This window comes from Protopterus annectens, chromosome 1.part0, assembly GCF_019279795.1.
Source record: "Protopterus annectens isolate FY-2018-M chromosome 1.part0, PAN1.0, whole genome shotgun sequence".
Classification (NCBI taxonomy): Eukaryota; Metazoa; Chordata; order Ceratodontiformes; family Protopteridae; genus Protopterus; species Protopterus annectens.
The window spans coordinates 1,435,877,585-1,435,899,345 of NC_056725.1; the positions used below are offsets into that span (position 1 = coordinate 1,435,877,585).

The following is a 21,761-nucleotide window of genomic DNA, read 5'->3' on the forward strand; positions in this document are numbered from 1 at the left end:
CGGAGACTTCCCATACTCTGGAACAGACTACCTATCTATGTCAAACAGAGCTCCTCATTAGCACTCTTCAAGAAAAATCTTGATGATTGGATGGGTAATAGGAAATTCACCCCAGGGATCACTTCTGTGGTTCTGCTTGACAGGGGCACAGGAAAATAATTTTCTTGGGTGGCAAAAGCCAGGGTACCTTTTTGGCTAGGCTTGTATAGGCCCTAGGGCCAAAAGCCTAGTACCTACCTATGAACCTATGAACCTATGATGGATGAGCTGAGAAAAGAAAATAGCAGATGTAGGTCACAGTAGTGGGAGAGGGACTGAGGGTGAGGGGTAGTAGAGAAACTGAGGAGAAAAAAATGCAAGTAGATATAATGGAGGAAGTGGAGATTGACAAGGGGGTAAAGAAAGAGAGGTGAGTTATAGAAGTACTTACTTAAGTTTAGTGATTGGAATATAAGGATGTTATATAAGGATCTTATGTTACCCAGTGGATAGCTAGCTGGATTACAGACAGGACCCAGTAAATGGGGAGTCCATCTCTACAGAACAGCCAGTCAAAAGCAGAATCTCTCAGGGTTCAGTCCTGGGGCCTCTCCATTTTGGTGTCTACTTCTCTGATGTCAAGGCCAACATGAAGGGTCTCTGGCTGACCATATTTGGAGATGATTACAAATTAGGAGCAGTCATAGATTTCCCCACTGACACTTAACACTAATGTTCTCCTGGAAGGGATGAGACAAACAAATAACATGTGTCAGAGCCATGGACTAAATGCATAATAGCATCCTTTGGGAAGTCATCCACCCTTGGTAGCTGTATTAATAGCACACCCCAAAGAGTATACCGAGTAGCCAGAGACTTGGGGACACACATAGACAGTAATTTAGTCTTTGACCTCACATGTGTACAGTAGTAAGGAAACCATTCTATGTTGTGCAACTTATAAACAAAGGTATGGCATCTAGCTCCAGGGAGATCATTGTTCCACTGTATTTTGCATAAATCAGACCTGCCACTGAGTTAAGTGTGCCCTTTGGTATATACCTAACCAGGCACACCCAACAATTGGAATGTCTACAGACGTTCTTCACTAAAAGAATGAAGGGTGTAAGTAACATGTCCTATGCAGACCTTCTCATAGCCTTATCCCTGTATTTTTGTCTCCTACAGGCTGTTGAGGGGAGATCTATGCTTGGCATAAAAGACATTGTTGGACCTCACCTCGATGGACCTCCTGCATATCCGCAAAACAAGAAGCACCAGAATTACCCATTCTTAAGACTTAAAAGTTGCCTGTGATATAAAATAGGACTGCTGGAGAGACAGGTATGTATTCCAGAGACTACCCCTTCTCTGGAACATGCTCCCCATCCATGTGAAGCAGGGTTTCTCTCTAACCCAATTCAAGTGTAACCTAAACAATTGGATGGGGAACGGAAATTCATCCCTGGTTTAGCACCTATGTTTGTAATGGACACGGGCAGCCTTTAAATGGTTCATCCCCCAGGCTCCTACTTGTAAATGGTTCATCCCCAGGCTCCTACTTGTAAATGGTTCATCCCCAGGCTCCTACTTGTAAATGGTTCATCCCCAGGCTCCTACTTGTAAATGGTTCATCCCCAGGCTCCTACTTGTAAATGGTTCATCCCCAGGCTCCTACTTGTAAATGGTTCATCCCCAGGCTCCTACTTGTAAATGGTTCATCTCCTAAGCCCATGCTTACACTTATCAAGGTAAACAGAACTTGTATGAGATTTGGGATGCATGGCTAGGCTTAAAAAGTTCCCAGCAGTCATTTGCCTAGTACACACCTATGAGCCTATGAAACTTTGGCACTGCTGTCAAACTGAATGCTTAAGTCTGAATGAGTGCTTGTTGATCTGGTTTTCAGTTTTAAGTATGATGCAATGATAATTCAAAGACTTCAGAGGTTGAATTATTACAAAAATGACAAAATTATAAAAATTACAGTGGATTCTAAATATGTATTATTTCTACCTAACAAACATCTTTATTAATGTATTTATTTTTTTCCTTCCAGAAACAAAGTTCTAGCTAACTGGATGTGGCTGATTCCACTGTCAGTTGCATTGTCTACATTTGGTTCAGTCAATGGCACTTTCTTCACTGGTGGTCGTGTGTGTTATGTAGCAGCTAGGGAAGGTCACATGGTAAGGACATAATGATTGCCATCTGTACAAAAATTACTGTAATGTAAGGTAAGCCAGAAATGAACATTACATGATCTGATTTCTTTTGTACTATCGAAAATATGCCTTACTGTATTATAACAATGTTAGTAACAATTGGAATGCATTAGTTCCTACATGCTATGCTATGCTATTTTATGCATTAGTATTTTGTAAGGGTACAGAAGTTAAGGAGTTTAGGAAATGCTGTATGTGTATTACTGTCCATTGATCATCTTTCCAAATCTTTCAGCAGTCATCTAAAATTCATCATATATTATTACTATTTAACAACAGTTTATACTTACTGTGCATATACTGTACTTCAAAATCTCCCATAAATAAATTTAGTTTGCATTTAATGGGGCATAGCACTACCTTGAAGCTGCATATAACATTCCTTTTAAAGAAAATATATTTTTGTTAACACTGTATCTGTTAACTGTAGCAAGAAGCCATTAAAGTCAAATATATGCAAATCATTTTCATGTAATCAGTGTCTCAATGCCTGTAGACTTCCTTCGTGTGGTATACTGATATGTAGAGAACATATATCTAATGTAGACATATACCAATTGCACTGTATTTGAATGTTGACATAAGCTGGAGAAACTCTGTTGCATCCGGTCAACCGGAGAATGTTATGGCAATCAATTCCAGTATTTTGTGCCAAATTGACAAAAACAACTAAAGACAGGCCAGAAACACTACCATATGATGAAGGCATCAGTTCTGAAGTGTCCAGAATGCTACTGGGGAAGAGCAAAGGACAAGTGCTAATAATGTTAGAGGTTATGACACTAATAGCTTAAAGCTGAAAGGACTTCGATCAGTTGAGGTGTTGGAAGATGAAAGAAAAGTTCAGTACCACAAAGAACTATAAGCCATTTGAATTTGGAACATTAGAGGTATGAACCATGGTAAACTTGCTGTGGTTAAAGATGAGATGAAATAAAACAGAGCTAGGCTGATGCAAACCAAGTAATACAATTCCAAACACCAGTTGATTGTTAGTGCTTTTGCCCACTTTAATGAAATTAACTTCTTCAATGTTGCAGAAGAAATTGAGTAGTCCTCATAGGTAACAAAAAAGGGTGCAGAAATGACTGATCATTTACAGCCCAAAAATGATAGAATGATTTCAAAAAGACTAGAAAGTAAGACATTCAGCATTAAGTGATAACAGTTTATGCTCCATGTACAGATGCAGAAGAAGAGGAAGATGACTGATTTTATGAATGTCTGCAGCACCTTCCAGAAATAACAAGAGAGATATTGAAATCATTATAGGACACTAGAATGCTACATCTGGTAGTCAAAGTACAGCTGCAATAGTGAGTAAGTGTGAACTTAGAGTATAAAATGAAGCTTAACGTAGACTAATAGAATTCTGCCAAGGTAAGCCACTGGTCATAGGAAACATTGTCTTGCAGCAGACTAAAAGACCTTACACATGAATATTACAAATGACAAGACTGCAGGAAGTAATGGAATTCTATCCAAATTGTATAAAATTCTGCAAAAAAAAGGTATGTTGAAAAATGTTTGGAATTTGTCATAAAGTATGAAAAACACAGGAATATCCACTGGATTTGAAAAAGTCAATTTATATTCTAATCCTCTCAAAAAAGGCAATGTTAAAGAGTGTTCACATTATCAAACTATAGATATTTGTTTCCCATGTTAGCAAGGTAATGCAGATACTATAGCATAGACTCTAGCAATATATACATAAAAAACAGACAGATGTGCAAGCGGATTTTAGCAAGGACAGAGGCACCAGACATCAAATTGCTAACTTCTTCAAGATAACACCGAAACCAAAGAAGTTCTAAAAAATATTTTAATTCTGTTTTATTGACTATTCTAAAGAATTTGACAGTGTAGGAGTTGAAAGTCCAGATGTTAGGAATAACTCTGTTTATTCTGAAGTATAAAATCCACACAATAAAATCCACAAGGTAAGCATTCTCATCTCAAAAGTTAGAGATTTCATCAGACTGTGAAAAAAGGGGAATTAACCCATATAAACTCTGTTCAAAACATAAGTAACCAATCATATCATTCCATCAATTTAATGTACCACTACCACCTCTTCTCTTTAAATAAACTTTTAATTTTTTTGTATTATCAGCCACCTTTACCTGCCCCCCAGTATTCTGTTCATTCCAATATTTCATCTACCACATCATTACCACATAGAGGGATGATCTTTTCTAAAACAAAACATTTGAACTTAGCATCCTTACATTCAATGGTGTGCTTAAATAATGTGTATATTGTATCCTTAGATCTGATCTCATATAAACATTCATAAATATGTTTAGATAACTTTCTAGATGTATGACTAATGTAGAAACCTTTTCAATTCAAATAACAGCATACATCACATTCTCAGAGCTACATGTGAAAATTCCAGGAATCCATCTTTAAAAGTACCCATATAAACATTAGAGCAGCCTATTAATAAAAAACTACAGTAACTTCAACTACTGCAAAATAACATTTTACCATTAGAGGCATCAGAAATACATCTTGTTTTCAACAAATCCTTCAGATTCTTTCTTTTTTGAAAAATAAATTATATTCTTTCCCTAGGTACATGGGCAATTGTGGGAAACCTCTTTAAATTTACCAGTTGTTATGTATAATCTTTTTATATTACTCACAACCAGAGAATTTACTTCATGGTTAAACCTTTTCATAACACTCTTGAGACATATTTTCAGTGGTATAAATGACATCTTGCTGTATACAAGGTTTATATTCACTCTTTCTACCATGTAACACTTCTGAGAACTTCCCATCTGTAACTTGCTTGGTGTAACCTCTACATATACAATTCTGCCTTAAGAGATGTGACTCCAAAATGAAAAACTTGATCATTTTTGGTCAAACTATTGACCCTAATCATCTGACCTTTTACAACATTTCTTTTCAATTACGGTGGATGTCTACTTGTAAATCACAAATAGCTATCACTACTAACTATTTTCGTAGATATCATAGTACTAAACCTACTCTCCTTTTGATCAACAAAATATCTAAGAAGGGTATTTGGGTTGCATGAAATGTCATTATCAATTGTATATGCTGTTTAATGCCATTTAAATAACAAAAGGATTCATGTAGCTCTTTTGCTGTTCCCACCTAGATTAAAATCATCACTAAAATGTTTAAAAAATATATGTTATATAGTTGGTGGGAAAAATATTTCCCGCTTCATACATTGTCATGTACAATTGGTATAATTGGGAATAATCACTGTCCCCATTGCCACCTCTGTTTTTTATCTATACAATTGATTATTAAATGTTACAAAATTATAAGATTATAATATCTAATATTTCCATTATTAATCTAATACATTGCAATGAAATAGAAGAATTAGTGTAGAGGTAATTTGAGACTATTTCTGAAACCTCAGGGATAACCAATAAATCCTTGTAACCCATCTGGTCATTTTAAATACTTTGAATAAAATACGAGTCCTTAATAAAAATGTTATACTGCAATCAAAAAGACTGATGTTTTTCTTCAACAAATACTGCAATTGCTTCTGCTTTTGTCCCCTTACGTGGTACAATTAATCTTAATGGTAATCTGATATGTACAACCCACCCATTTAAAAACACAAAAATTCAACAAATTATTTATTATGGGGTCAAGCCCCACCTGCAGCCCCCCATGCCTACATTTCTAAATATACTTACTGCAAGATCACAAATCATTGGCTTAACAAATTTCCTTTCCCCAATTTATTCTTTCTCATCTAGTAACAAAGTCTGGATTTGACTAATCAGGTAATGAATCCAACATAATTAAACATTCAAGCTGCAATGAAATAATGATTGATGAACCAAAATCCTTTCCTTGTAGTATATATTCATATCCTGGGGGCATTATATTTAACTGGCATCCTCAGTGAGTACAAATAGAACAATAGTACAGTTATTAAGAATTTAAAGTGGCTTCTAGGTAATTTTAAAAGTGCTCTTATTTACTGCGCTCTGCTGGGGTTACTTTTGTATTTTTGCTTGGTACTAGGATACAGAGTGTTAGCTCACTGGGCATGGATGGATGGGTGGATGCAGGGATCATGGAGTTTTAAGTTTTTTCTTTTCTGTATTAATTTTTTATAGGGTTGAACATTTTATTGAATTTTTAATATGGTTGAAATTTATAATGCTGTGGCTTTTCAACATTTGTATTTGTGTGTGTGCATGTGTGAGTGCATACATGCAAGTGTTTGTGTGTGCATGTGTGTGTGAGGATGAAAAAAGAACAAAAAAAATCAAACCAAGTTACATTATGCAGAACATGTTATCAATCTGAATCCATTTGAATGCAAATAATTCTTCTAGGCTAAAAGAGTGACAGGTTTTATATTTGTATCTTTTTAAGAGAGTTTTCCTTGGTGAGCATGGATGTGATGTTTACAAGTAAATAGCCACCTTTCTGCATAAAGATCTATATGGGAAATAAAAAAACTGGAGCATAACAAAGCACTGCCTTCTAAGTATAGACTGAGCAATTGAACATATTTATGGTCAGCTTGATTCTCTTATTATTGATTTTGCAAATATTTTAATTTTGATTTATTTTATTTTCAGTTTGAGATCATGTCCATGATTCAGGTGCGACGTCTTACACCATCCCCTGCACTTATATTTACAGCACTTATAGCTTTGATAATGATTGCAGCAGGAGACTTCCATACCATTGTGAACTATGTCAGGTATGAAACTAAAGCAATTAATTTTGTATTTAGATTGTTATAATGTAATAAACTGATATAACACTGATTACTATGGATAGAATGCACAAAATATAACTTACCCACAACCACCTACAATTTATCAGTATCAAGCAATGACATTCAAGCTGTTTTTTTTTTGTTGTTGTTGCAAAGAGGCAGTATGGATATATAGATTTTGTTCATTTGATCACTGCTGTAGTAGCCTACGCTATATGGGTTTTGTCCTTCCACGGACATAATGGCTGGCCAGCTTCTAAAGCTTTAGGACACATTCCAGGTGCCTAAACTGTTACTCAGTTTAAGCTAAGCTGACTAAAAGTTAGATTTGGACCCCATGCCATTTAGAGCTATCCTGACGCTGAAGACAACACTCCTGTGTGGGCTTCTTCAAAGATCAATGATCAGCCAGTGCTTACTGGGCAGGTAGGTTCCCTTTGGGGGCAAAACATCCACTTTACTTTTTGTGATTTTTGTTCACTTTTAAATAGGAGTGTTGCTTTCTCACTTTTGTTTTGAAAATATGTTAAGACATACATTTTATGTGGTGAAACTGGTGTTATTTTATTTGTTGGAACTGGGGTAATTACTTAAAGTATGTTTACTGCTTTTTTTTTTTTTTTGGGAAAAGTTACTTTTTTACAACTTACCTGTTTTGTCTACCATTGCTGCTTAGCTTCCCTGGGAATCAGGCATTTTTTTGGTTAACTGATCATTCTTTGGTTGTACCTTCTTCCAGCCACAAAAAGAAAAGCATTGTTAAGCCTTTGCCACCACAGCAGGTTAATAATTTGCCTTAGCCACAGATTAACTTTGCTGTGACCAAAGTTTGTTCCTTGGAGCACTCATCTTTTTTCCTTGGGTCTGGTGTAGTCCATGCAGCCACCATGGACCAAGGGTTAGAAACTTGGCTATTGATTTGCCCTTGTTTGGCATTGGCGATCCAGTCTTGTTGGTCATGGGAAAAGGTGTAGAGAATACCTTTGTGCTTAGCCAGAAAGCTGTGCCTATCTCTGTGGAGGTGATTGCTGGAAATTCTGGCTGTGTTTCTTCAGGAATTCCTATTGAAAAGGAATAAATGACTAAACATATGGCTTCTGCTGTCACAATGGCACTAGACAGGAGTAATTTATTGTACTCAGCTCATAGTTTAATGCGGGCTGTTAATCCTTTTTATATGGCTGGTTCATTTAAAAAAAAGGATTCTTCTTTTCCTGAAGAGATTCAAGACTTTGAACTTCAAGGAGTGAGAAAGAGCACATGATACAGAATCTCCATAGATTTCTGATTCAGATTCTGAAGAGAGACCGACTTTGGATAGTCCCTGTGAAGGATTCTCTTTCTCTGAGAGTGATTCCAGAGTGAATCCATTTTTTCAGTGGAAAAACACTGATGCTTCTCACTTCCACAGAAAATATTATGATTTGTTATAAATGGAATGTCCTGAACCTACACCTATTCCTCCATTTATTTCTTCTTTGGAGGATGTTTTTATCACAGCCTACAGTTTTCCTAAAGCTCAACCTATTGCCTTTAAAATGCAGACAGATTATATAAGGTTCTTCAGTCTTTTAAGCATTTATACTCTAATCCCAGACCTGATACAGAAGCTATAGCTTTAGTAAACTCACCTGTTGCTAAGTATGTTGCTAATACTAATCCTTTTCCTTCTGAGAAGGAAGGGAAGACTTTTGATAAGTTTAGGAAGTAAAAGTGTATTCTTTTGCAACTCTTGTTTTTAGAATTCTCAGATGTCATAGTCAGGTGTTGAAGTTTATTCTGGCCACTTGTGAGTCTAGGAGGAATGTTTTGTCATTGGTTGTCTCTTGTGAGAAAAAATCTGTTTGTGTAATTTGTCTGTTACTGTTTCTCAAGTCACTACGCGTTGCTTAAAATGTGCATGTGACTCTGCTGATGCTAGTTTTAGTGCTGCTGCCACAGGAACTGTTGCCTGGTTGCATTCACAAAACCTCCCAGAGGATGTCAGAAATAAAGTTTTGAATTTGTCTGTGGACAGAGCACTAGCTTTTGGACCTTCTACTGTAGAGATCCTTAAAAAGTGTGATGTGAGGGGGAAGCTGAAGTTTTCAACCCTCCTTCTCCAAGTATACCAAGGTATTCTATGGTCCCTCATCCAGTTTCAATAAAAAGGAAAATAAACAGTCCCAGCAATCTACTGGCAAGCAGACATTTAAAAAGCAGGGTCAGGGAAGTTTCAAAAAGAAAGTAGGAATCAACCCCCACAACAAAGGTCGTTTAATAACTCTGAATGACTATATGATAGAACCCCCACAACCATGGAAGTTGTTTAATTCCTCCATAAAGTCTGATCCTCTGTTTCTCTCTTTGGAAACAGATTGTTTCAGGCAGATGGGTTCTGAGAGTAATCCATCGAGGTTATAGATGGCAGTGGGAGTTGCTCCCATCTTTTCAGGGGATTCATCCTCTTCTGTCAGATCAAACTCTTTTTTTCATTCCTTGCATCCAACATATGCTTTCTCGGGAGGTGATATAAGCTGTCCTTCCTTCCTTCCCAGTTAGGTGAAGGACTTTATTCAAGGTTGTTTGAGGTGCCAAAGAATGAAGCCTCTTGGACACAATTTCTGGAACTTTTCTTTCTGAACAGTTTGTGATATACTGCCCAAGTTCAAAATGCAACTTACCTCATAGTCCCCATATGAGCTTCCTAATTACCTTAGGTTTAAAAGATGCATATCATTTTATTCCTATAGATCCAGATTTCAGGTGTTTCTTAAAGTTTCATGTGCCTGTATCACATTATCAGGTTTTCCCTTTTGGCAATCTACAACTCCAGGGATGTTAACAAAGTGTCTACTTGCTTATCTTTGCAGAGACTTTTTCAAAGGGTCAGAAATCCCAAACTTAGGTAAGGGATCATCTATACAGATTGGGATTCTAAGAGAACATTTGGAAGTTTTTTCTGACTCCTTTCCACAGGATTGTTTTCTGGGGTGTCTGCTGAACACCTCAGTTCAAAGATCTTTTTCTCCCCAGGGAAAAAAAAATTCTGAATTTATTTTTATTCCTGAGGTATCCAATCAGACTTTCATCTTAGCAAGGGAATTTCACAGAATTCTGGGTCTCATGGCGTCAGTGATATTCATGATACCTCTTGCAAGACTCCACATGAGAAAGTTGCAATGGTACATGAAATCTCAAAGGTCCCAGCACCAACATCCTTTGACCTTTGAAATTCCATTCCTAAGATTTAAGAAAAGGGAGATTATTATGGAGGAGACACCCAGTGTCTTAGAATCCAGGTCTCCCATTCTCCCCTCCTGCTCCTGCACAGCCAGTCACAACAGACACCTCAGACTTTGCTTGTGGAGCAGTAACTATGGCAATAAAAGTACAGGGTATTTGGAGAAAAAAACAACAAACCAAAAAACATTTACATAAAATAGATATTAGATCTCAGAAATGTACTCTACTGTCTAAATAATTTGTGGTTCCTGGGACCTCTACAAATGTTTACAGACAACTCTGTAGTGATGTGGTACATAAACAATCAATGGGGAACCAGAACTTACCCTTTGTGCAGACTAGCCAGTGTAGCCTGGGATATAGCTTTTCTGCATGTTCTCACTCTGCGGGCATGTTTGTTACATTCCAACAAAGCAAAATTGCATAGCAGACAAGCTGAACAGGAACATAACAGACCCTCATGAATGGAAACTAAATCAGAGTGTCTTCCAATAATTCATCCATCTGTGGGAGCACCTCAAATAGATATTTGTCTCTGCTTTAAACAATGAATTGGAATAATTCTGCAACAGAACTCCATGCAAGAAGGCCTGAAAGACAGGTGCCCTTTCTTTTCCTTGGACAAGAATGTTCCTGCATGCTTTTGCACATTTCCAGTAATATTCAGGGTAACTCTGAAGATTCAGGGTGATTCCCCAAAGATCATTGTGGTGACTCCCTTCTGGCCCAGGCAGCAGTGGTTCTCTCTTCGTTTGGAATTGGCCAGGGACATTTAGCACAAGCTGCCTCAGAGAATGGATTTATTCACACAAGATCAGGGGTCTTTGATACATCCCTGCCTCAAACGACTGCAGCTGGCTGCCTGGATGATAGGATCTTAATACCTTTTAGGCATAAGGATGCTCACCAGATATTAACAGAAGCAAGAAAGCATGCAAGTAGAGAATCATGTATTAACAAATGAAAATGGTTTTCTAGTGTTTCTCTGGTTTTACATTATTTGTGTGAGTTAATATCCTATGGTCTATCTTACTCTTCAGTCAATGTTCATTTGTCGGCCATTTCAGCATGTCTCCCTATGGATCTTCCTCTTTCAATGTATTCTCATATAAAAATGTTTTTGAAAGGGTGTTGTAAAAAAGCCTCATAGAAAACAGATGGCTCCTCATTGGGATCTTAATTTTGTGTTTATCAGGCTGACTTAAGATTGATTGCTGTGAATAAGAAGAAGGTCTGAGTTGCAAGCTCTTATGGTGGGTCATCCTAATCTCATTTTTCACATAAAATTGTGTTTCTTTGAGAACTAATCCTTTTTTATGCCTAAAGAGGTATCCAAGTATACTTTAAGTCAAGCTGTCCATCTCTCTGCCTTCTTTCAAGAAGAAAAAGGTGAAAGGTTATGTCATACCTTGGATATCCACAGGCAACTTGAGTACTATCTTAACAAAACAAAATCTTTCTAGAGTTCTAATCAATTGCTTATTTCTTGTGAAGGTAAAAAAGGATAATCAGTGTTGAAATAGACTATTTCCAAATGTGTGTCTCATGTTATTAGTTTTTTGTTAGTCCCACCATAACAAAACTAGCTCAGGCACGGGTACTGTTTTTTTTCTGTGGCTTTTATAGAAGAATTCTAGAAGCAGCAATCTGGTCCTTTTGCATACTTTTACAAAGCACTATAAACTAGATTCCTTTTCCAAGTCTAAGACAAGCTTTACTGTGACCATTTTCCAGGGCTTCTGGATCCTCAGCCTTACTCTATCCAGGCTATCTAAGCTTTAAATAACATGAAACATGATCTATCATGGCCTCTGGAATTACTGTTTAACTGTAGCCTCCAAACAGGTTTATGCCTCATGAATGGAGAAAGGCAGCAGTCATCCCTCTCACAAAGGTGGGCCATGTACAGACCCTGGAAACTACAGACCCATAAGTCTCACTAGTCTTATATGTGCATGGAAAGAATTATGATGGAGATGATAAATAGAGATATAGTAAACCTCCAGACACTGGACCAAACCCAGTTTGGTTACATAAAGAGCAGATCATGCCTACTGAACCTGGTGGACTTCTTTGAGACGGTCACCAAAGCAATGGATGAGGGCAAAATTGTTCACACTGCTTACCTTGACCTGGCCAAGGCATTTGACACAATACCCCACTCGGGCATTGTTGACAAACTCAAGAGGTTAGGCACAAACCCGTATGTCACCCAGTGGATAGCCAACTGACTCACAGACAGGACCCAGAAAGTTAGAATTGGGGAGTCCACCTCTACAAAGAGGCCAGTCACAAGTGGAGTCCCTCAGGGATCGGTCCTTGGACCACTCTTTTTTGGCATTTACTTCTCAGAAGTCAAGGCCAGTGTCAGTGGTCTCTGGCTGACTAAATTTGCAGATGATTGCAAATTAGGAGCTGTCATTAAATCTCACACTGACACAGACAAACAACTGGTGTCAGAGTCATGGACTAAAACTAAATGCCAAGAAATGCATAATAGTATCCTTTGGGAAGTCATCCATCCCTGGTAACTATCATATTGATAACACACCCCTTAGAGTTGACCCAACAGTCAGAGACTTAGGGGCACACATAGATAGTAATCTAGCCATTGATCATCACATGTCTACAGTGGTGAGGAAATCATTCTATGTTGCACAACTTATAAACACAAGTATGGCATCTAAGTCCAAGGAAGTCATTGTTCCACTGTATTCAGCATTCATCAGACCTATCACTGAGTACAATGCCCCCTTTGGTATGTACCTAACCAGGCATATCCAACAACTGGAACGTCCACAGAGGTTCCTCCCTAAAAAGAATACAGGGCATAAGTAATATGTCCTATGCAGACCGCCTCAAGGCCCTATCCCTGTATTCTGTCTCTTACAGGCTTTTGAATGAAGATCTATGCCTAGCATACAGGGCATTGTCAGAGCCCACTCTGATGGACCTACTGCATATCTACAAAACAAACAGTACCAGAATTACTAATTAAACTTAAACCTTGCCTGTGATATAAATAGGACCTGCTGGAGAGATAAGTATGTATCCCAGAGACTACCCTGTCTATGGAACAGGCTCCCCATCCATGTGAAGCAGAGTTCCTTCCTAATCCAATTCAAATGCAGCTTGGACAATTGGACGTGAAACCGGAAATTCATCCATGGTTTGGCACCTATGTCTCTGATGCAAACAAGTAACCTATAAATGGTTCATCTCCCAGGCCCATACTTACACTTATCAATGGTATCTGAACTCATCAGAGATTTGAGATGCATGGCTAGGCTTAAAAAGGCCCTTGTGGTCGTTAGCATAGTCAATTCTATGAACCTATGAACCTATGGTAAGCTACCCATATAGCTTTGGCTACTGCAGCAATGATCAAATGAAGAACATAGTACAACTGTGTAAGCAAACCTACCCTAACAGTAGATGCCCAAATGATCTTTGCAGCAGTAGCTGCTGCCTCCCTCCCTCCATCCATCCCCTTTGTTTTTTGTATGTTTTTTTGCCAGGGTGTGGAAATTTATTATTTTCTTAGCATTATAAAATACAACAAACAAAAATAAAATAAAATTAAATAAAACAACATAATCCACACAGAAAGTATTTATTTCTCTAGTGGCTCAGCTCAAAGCCTTCAAAAGAGGATACAATTCACAAACAATTCCTCACTTAAATAACATTAACAGTTAAAAACAATTCATTTTGAGACAGTTTCAAAGCATTTCGGGATACAGAATTAATGAAGCTAAAACAAAGGCAATAGCGGTAAATTATGTACCCACACACTAATTGGTTCAGAAAAATTCATATTTGTGGGGACATGATAAAATGAAGTATTTAAGAGTATGGATTAAAAAGAATTCTGATGTGGCAGCTAAGGATATGCAGGAAGAGAATAAACAAAAGATAATACAAAAACTGAGAAAATGGAAGCTTTGTTATACAGATATAGATAATAAGATATAAAGGATAATAAATTATAAGAAGTAAAAATGTTTTTAGCCTCTGTAGTCTTATACACAGGTCAAGCATATTTTTATCAACCAGAGGAGAAGTTGTGGATAGCAATTAATAAAGAGCCAAAGGATTTATCTGGAAGGGGAAGACAGCAAGAGTTAAGTGGGATAAGATGATTCTTCCAGTAGAACAGGGCGGATTGGGATTACCTAATTTGAAGGGGTATTTTAGAGCTACACAGGCTCCTGTACATAGCACAAGCAGAAAACTATAATTCAAAGTGGAATGGGATGATGTTGAAATGAGGGAAGCTCAAGAAACAAGGAGAGACTGGGATTTTGGATGCAGGCCTTTAAGGAGAATGACAGTAATCATACAAAATATTATATCCATAAAGCAGCAGAAAGTATTCTAAGAACTAAACCAACAAGGGAATGGAGAAAGGAGATTCTGTAGATAGGGATGACTGCAATTAGGGATATAGACAATAGCAAGAGGAGGCTAGAATTTATTGGAGAAAACTGTCAAAGGAACCACGGTATTGGGAGCAAATAACTAGAGAGCGAAATGTAATAGAATGGTAACAGGCCAATAATTTATCTGGACTGCAGGTTAGAGATTGTCTTCCCTATCAAGGATTGATATCAGAGTATAGGCAAAGAGCAAGAAATAGGGAGGTCCTAAATGAAAAACCAGCACTAGTAGAGTTTTTAATAGAATCTAGAACAGTTATCCCACTCCACAAGGGGGGATCCACCTTGGATCCCGGGAACTACTGCCCCATCAGTCTGATGAGCCTGATCTGCAAGGCCATGGAATGTATTATCATGGAACTTATAAACAAAGAGATTGGCAACCTTCAAACACTGGACCCCACCCAGTTTGGGTTCATGAAGGGCCAGTCTTGTCTCCTGAACCTGATTGACTTCTTTAAATCAGTCTCCAGAGCCGTGGACGAGGGTAAGGTGGTCCACACAGCCTATCTGGACCTTGCCAAGGCCTTTGACACCATCCCCACTCAGGAATTATAGATAGACTTACTAAGCTGGGCATTAATCCCTACGTCACTCGATGGGTTTCCAACTGGCTTTCTGACAGAACCCACACTGTAAAAGTAGCCGACTCTATATCCAGCTCCAGACACGTGGCAAGTGGAGTACCTCAGGGTTCAGTCCTGGGACCGCTCTTGTTTGGCATCTACTTCTCTGAAGTACAGGCCAACACTAAGGGACTATGGCTAACAAAGTTCACAGATGACTGCAAACTGGGAGCCATTACTGAATCACCATATGATGTGGATACTCTACAAAAGGGTCTTACAGAAACAGATGCTTGGTGCCAGAGCCATGGGCTTAAGCTCAATGCCAAGAAATGTATAGTTATCCCCTTTGGGAAAAAACATGTACCTGTGAATTGCCACATAGGTGGCAGTACAATAAACACCGAAAGTATGATAAGAGACTTAGGGACAAAGGTGGACAGTGGTCTCACCTTTGATAACCACATTACCACAACAGTCAATCCTTCTATGTGGCACACCTCATCACTAAGGGCTTTTCATCCAGAAAAAAGGAGGTCATTGTCCCACTGTACTCATCCCTCATTAGACCCATTTTAGAATACAATGCCCCATTTACTATGTACCGCTCAAGACATCTGCAACAACTGGAAAAGCCATAGAAATACCTCACTAAAAGAATCACAGGCCTAAAGTAAATGCCCTACGCTGACTGCTTTAAACACCTCCAGCTATACTCTGTCACATATCATCTACTCAGAGGCGATCTCTGCTTAATATACAAGGCCATGTCAAACCCAGAGCTGTTGGACATGCTACACTTAAAGAAATCCCAATCCCTCAGAGCCACATGCTCCAGGGATCTAAACCTCTCCATCACAATAAACAAAACATGCTGGAGGGATAGGTTCCTGACCCAGAGACTCCCCAGACTCTGGAATAGTCTGTCCATACATGTCAAGCAGAGTGCCTTTTTGGCCGTCTTCAAAAGAAACCTTGACGATTGGATGGGAGAAAGGAAATTCACCCCGGGGATCATGTCAGTCATCCTGCTAGACAGGGGTCCAGGGAAGTAAATAGTGTGGGAAGAAATAGCCAGGGAATTGTTATGGCTAGGCTTGTATAGGCCCTAGGGACGATAGCCTAGTACCAACCTATGAACCTATAAAACTTGGAAGAATACTAGAATCAAAGAATTAGTATGCATTCCAACTAAAACTATCATCACAACAATACAATGATTCATTAGAATCACAACTAAATCAGATGAAGAGTTCTTATCAGTACAAACATTATTTGTATCATCAGAAGAAAAATAATGTAACAAATGAAGTTTCATACAAAGTTTAAAACAATTTATTCTATATTTGTACAACTGCAGAAGCACAGTAGGCACAAATTTAAGTCCCAAATTCATTACAGACAACTCATTATGAGAGAGAAATACCAGAAATATTGACCAGTTATTAATTTGATTCAGTCTCCTCAAACACAGAATGGCAATCTACTGAGATTTATGGATGCTTAACATAGGACTCCAACTGAACAGAAAATGAAACAGTTTTACCTTTGATATTTCTTATTTTGTGGTACATGGTCAGCTCTCTGTTTTATTGCTCATAACCCCTTTTGTGACCTGTATGATGAAAATTCCTGTTGTCACTACTTGTAATGTCATTCTGAGGGCCATTACTGTTCCAATAAGCCTTCTTTCTGGTAAAATTAGAAGACTCATAATTGTCTTTAAAGTTATTCATCACAGGTGTACTTGTCACCACAGGAACAATGTGAGCACAACTCCAACAGTTTGAAGAAATGGAAGTAGAAGCCCCTGCAGAAGGCACACCTACAAGCTGACCCCAACCGTTCATCTTCACCGCTTGATGTCTGTGACTGATCAACTTGTCCACCACAGAAATGCAGTATTAGAAGCATAATCATGGTTATGCGTTTGAGGGTTCTTTTTGTTATGAGCTACCAATTCATCTTTAAAGTCCTTAATATTAGTTTGAAGTTCATGCAACGTATAAGAAAAACAGTCGATCCAGTTTCCACTTTTAGTTGAGAATGCAGTTCACAGATTTTATCATTAATGGATTTATGTTTGATGGTATCATGTTCTATAAGGATATGAACCCACTCCAATGCACAATGAGCTGCAGCAGCCCAACACTTCAAAATTCTCAATTTATCAGCATTACGAATGTCAAACAGAGCTGAATGGGGTTTAAAACCTCCAAAACTCCATGGTATTAAATTAAATTCCAAATATTTCTGTAGTGCTAATAAATTAAAATGTACCTTAGTCTCAGAATATAAGCATTTGGTAAGTTCATTAATTACTGAATAAAAAAATTCCATTGAGTCCTACTACTCTGTAAAACAACGAAAAATACAGAGGAAACGCAGTGCAGGCTCCAGATGAACAATATTTATTGCAAAACAACTCGCTAAGATGAAAAAAGTTTAAAAATGATTCCAGACCAATGCATCAGTAACTGTACTTCCAAAATAAAACCTCAAAGTTTGACAAAGAGTTAAGCGCTTTCACCTACATAATGTAGGCTTCCTCCGAACTAAGGTATTCAGGTGCTACAGTGTTTAAATAACTTTTTTGGCGCCAAAAAAGAGGTTGTTAGAGAAAGGGGAGAATATTACACATAGTAACACAGATCTCTCCAAAAAGGCAACCACAAAGTGTGGAAATTGCAACCAAGGTGGAGTTATAATGGAAGAAAAAGAGATTGTACTTGGAAATATACACAGACAACCATCTCCTCCCCCCAACAAATTCCAACACATGTGAGAGATGCAACCATATAGCCAAACTGGAGGCTAAGCTCTCTCAGCTCAGTACTGGCGTAACCAGTCAGGAGGAGAAGGAAACCACACTCACTACAATTCCAGTCTCACATAGACCTACCACGACAACAAACCAAACACATAAACACACAACATACTCGGAGGCTCAAAGATCTGGCTAAGCAGTAGAGACCTCCAAGGCAGACACCCAAGCAACTGCTACCCCAAAACAAAACACGTGCAACACATCTCACAAAGCCAGTGTGCCGAACAGTCACAGCCCTTAAGGCTAAACAACACACCTGATACACTTGTAATAGGTGACTCTATCGTCAGGCACACTGACGTCCCGCTCACCAGGCTGAACAAGGAGAAGGTCACGGTGAGCTGCCTGTCGGGCGCTAGGATCCGCCACATAACACAAGCACTCAGGTCACTCCAAGGCAAGTACATATATGACTCAGTTATTGTCCATGCTGGTGTGAATGACCTGAGACGTACCTCCGTGGACTACATGAAAAGAGACATAGAGGAGCTCTCTGAGCATGTAGCCCAGGCCGGTATGACCCTGACCTTGAGTAGCATCTTACCCTCATCAAGAATGATGCCACAATATGAAGACAAGATGATCAATTTCAACAATTGGCTTAAGTGTTGGTGTCATTCAAAGGGGATCCAGTGCCTGTCAGCCTGGGATGACATGCTCGACAAGCCACGATGCTTCGCTAGGGATGGCTTGCACCTGTCACCCCTGGGCTTTCAGATATTGGCAAAGGCTCTTGCTACCCCCATAGTGCCTCTTTTAGGCAAGGCTCAAAAGACAAACCCACCTCCATAGGTATCACAAGGATAAGAAACTAAGAGTAATGCTACTCAACGCCAGAAGTCTAAACCTCAAGATGCATGCACTCGAAACTCTCCTTAGCATGGGGAACATCGATATCTGTGCAGTAACAGAAACCTGGTTCAAGGCTCCCGAGACCACCCCAGCACTACCAGGTTATACCTCATACCATGCTTTTCGGCCCCAAAACTTGGACCAAACCACAAAAGGAGGGGGAGTATCAATATTCGTCAAAGATGCCCACACCTCCAGGTTGGTGGCACAGCACGAAGCATCAGAGACTATCCATGTGCAACTAACAGTGGGTAAAACTGCCTTCCAGTTTATAGCCTGCTACAGACCACCCTCCCAAACACAGGAACCCCACTCGGCCTTCCTGAGAATATTGGAAAATATGAAGGTCTCTCCAAACACCATTATATTCGGCGACTTCAACTACCCAAACATAGACTGGGAGCATTACTCTAGCTCCAACACCCTAGCCCAAAGGTTCCTAGAATTTATAAACTCAAATGCTATGGAACAACTTGTTACCACTCCCACAAGAGGGGAAAACATACTGGACCTGATCATCACCAACATGGGGACACTATGCTCCAGACCAGAAGTGTATCCCTCACTGGTAAGATCAGACCATAAACTAATCTCACTGGATATTCACATCCCGACCCCACCCCTGCCCAGAAAACCACAGTGAAAAACTTCTCTAAAGCAAATTTCACATGCCTCAAAACTGAGGCGAAATCCTTCAAAGCCCCCGGGCCTGTGGAAAATAGGCCCAGACCGCAGAATCCTTTATAAACGCATTCTATGAACACCTTCAGGAATGCATGGATCATGCAATCCCAAATAAAACCAAGACCCAATCCTCCAAAGGCAGATGTCCTGTCTGGTGGACCCCAGCCATAAACAAACTATACAATAGAAGGAGGAAGCTACTACATGATAGAGCAAAATCCCAAAAAGGGAAGGCATCTCTGATCAGTATTAGCAAAAAACTATGGGCACTCGTAAAATCGTCTAAGGCCAGTTTCAAGAGAAAAATTGCACAGGACACTAAGGATAATCACAAGGCTTTCTTTAGTTATGTTAGGAACCTGGGTGGGAATTCCCAGATATGCTCAGAATTAGTCCAAAATGACAAAAAATACACCGAGCCCACAGACATTGCCAACATCCTAGCTGACAGGTTCAGTGCAAACTTCTTCCCCCCTCCCCACCAAAAGGGCAAATATCTATCCCAACAGAGTGCTGCCCCCCTGACATCTCAGATGCTCAGGTAAGAGCCCCTCTCCAAAGCAAAAACACAGCATCAATGGGACCAGATGGTGTCCCGGGCTGCGTCCTACATGAACTCCAAGAAGAGCTAAACCCAAACATAAAACTACTGTTCAATCTTAGCCTTACTACAGGATATGTACCCAAAGAGTGGCGTACAGCAACAGCGGTCCCTCTCCACAAAGGTGGTGCCTCAACGGATCCTGGAAACTATTGCCCCATAAGCTTGACTAGCTTGGTCTGCAAAGCTATGGAAAGGATCATTATGGACCTCATAAATAAAGATATTGGGGACCTACAGACACTGGATCCTACCCAGTTTGGCTTTGTTAAGGGCAGATCCTGCCTCTTAAACCTGGTCGATTTCTTTGAAACAGTCACCAAGGCCATTGACGAGGGGAAGGTGGTCCACACAGCCTACCTGGACCTCGCAAAAGCCTTCAATACAATACCCCACTCGGGCATTATAGATAAGCTCACCAGCTTAAATATAAACCCACATGTCACTAGATGGGTTGCAAACTGGCTCAAGGACAGAACCCACATGGTTAGAATTGCTGGAGCCATGTCAGACTCCAAACCAGTTACAAGTGGCATTCCACAAGGCTCAGTCCTGGGACCTCTCTTGTTCGGTATATATTTCTCGAAGGTACAGGCCAACATGGAAGGACTGTGGCTGACCAAGTTCGCAGATGACTGCAAACTGGGCGCCATAATCAACTCTCCAGCCGACACAAGCATCCTCCAAAAGGGCCTCATAGAAACAGACAGCTGGTGCCAGAGCCATGGCCTCAAGCTAAACGCCAAAACGTGTATAGTCATCCCCTTTGGCAAAAACAAAGTGCCCACAAATTACCACATAGGTGGTAATCCATTAAGTACAGAAGAAGTCATTAGGGACCTGGGGACTCAAGTTGATAGCAATCTCTCATTTGACAACCACGTGGCCAAAGTGGTTAGAAAAACATTTTATATAGCCCACCTAATCATGAAGGGATTCACATCTAGATCAGGGGAGGTCATCGTGCCTCTTTACTCATCTGTCATCAGGCCCATAATTGAGTACAATGCCCCTTTTGGGATGTACCTTACCAGACACCTGCAGCAACTGGAAAGACCCCAAAAGTACCTCACCAAGAGGATCAAAGGGCTCAAACAGATGCCATATGCTGCCCGGTTAAAGAAACTCCAGCTCTACTCAGTGGCATACCGCCTGCTCAGAGGTGATCTGTGCCTGACGTATAAAGCCATGTCCAACCCGGAATTAATGGACATGCTGCACCTCAGAAAATCCAAATCCCATCGAGCTACGCGCTCGAGAGACTTGAACCTCAGCACTGAAATAAATAGAACATGCTGGAGGGACAGATTCATAACCCAGAGGCTCCCTTCACTCTGGAATAAAATCCCAGTCCAGGTTAGGCAGAGTCCCACATTGACTCTCTTCAAGAGGAATCTTGATGAGTGGATGGGCGATCGTAGGTTTACCCCGGCTATCACTTCTGTGTCACTGTTAGACAGAGGCACAGTATACTAACCTCAAAAAAAGGCATAGCAAAATTAATTTAAAATGGGTGGCAAAAGCCAAACACACTCTGGCTAGGCTTATAAATGCCCTAGGGCAGATAGCCTAGTATGAACCTATGAACCTAAGACTAAAATTAAGTTTAAAACAGGTAATTGCAA

General features: G+C 39.6%; 1 protein-coding gene across 1 annotated transcript in view; it reads left to right on the plus strand.

The window, feature by feature from the left end:
- Positions 1 to 21,761, plus strand: part of LOC122802429 (b(0,+)-type amino acid transporter 1-like) — a 251,378-nt gene that overhangs the window by 96,701 nt on the left and 132,916 nt on the right. The window contains exons 3-4 of the mRNA XM_044072078.1: positions 2,039 to 2,168; positions 6,800 to 6,924. Coding sequence (XP_043928013.1) covers positions 2,039 to 2,168; positions 6,800 to 6,924 — 255 coding nt within the window. The remainder of the gene's footprint in view (positions 1 to 2,038; positions 2,169 to 6,799; positions 6,925 to 21,761) is intronic.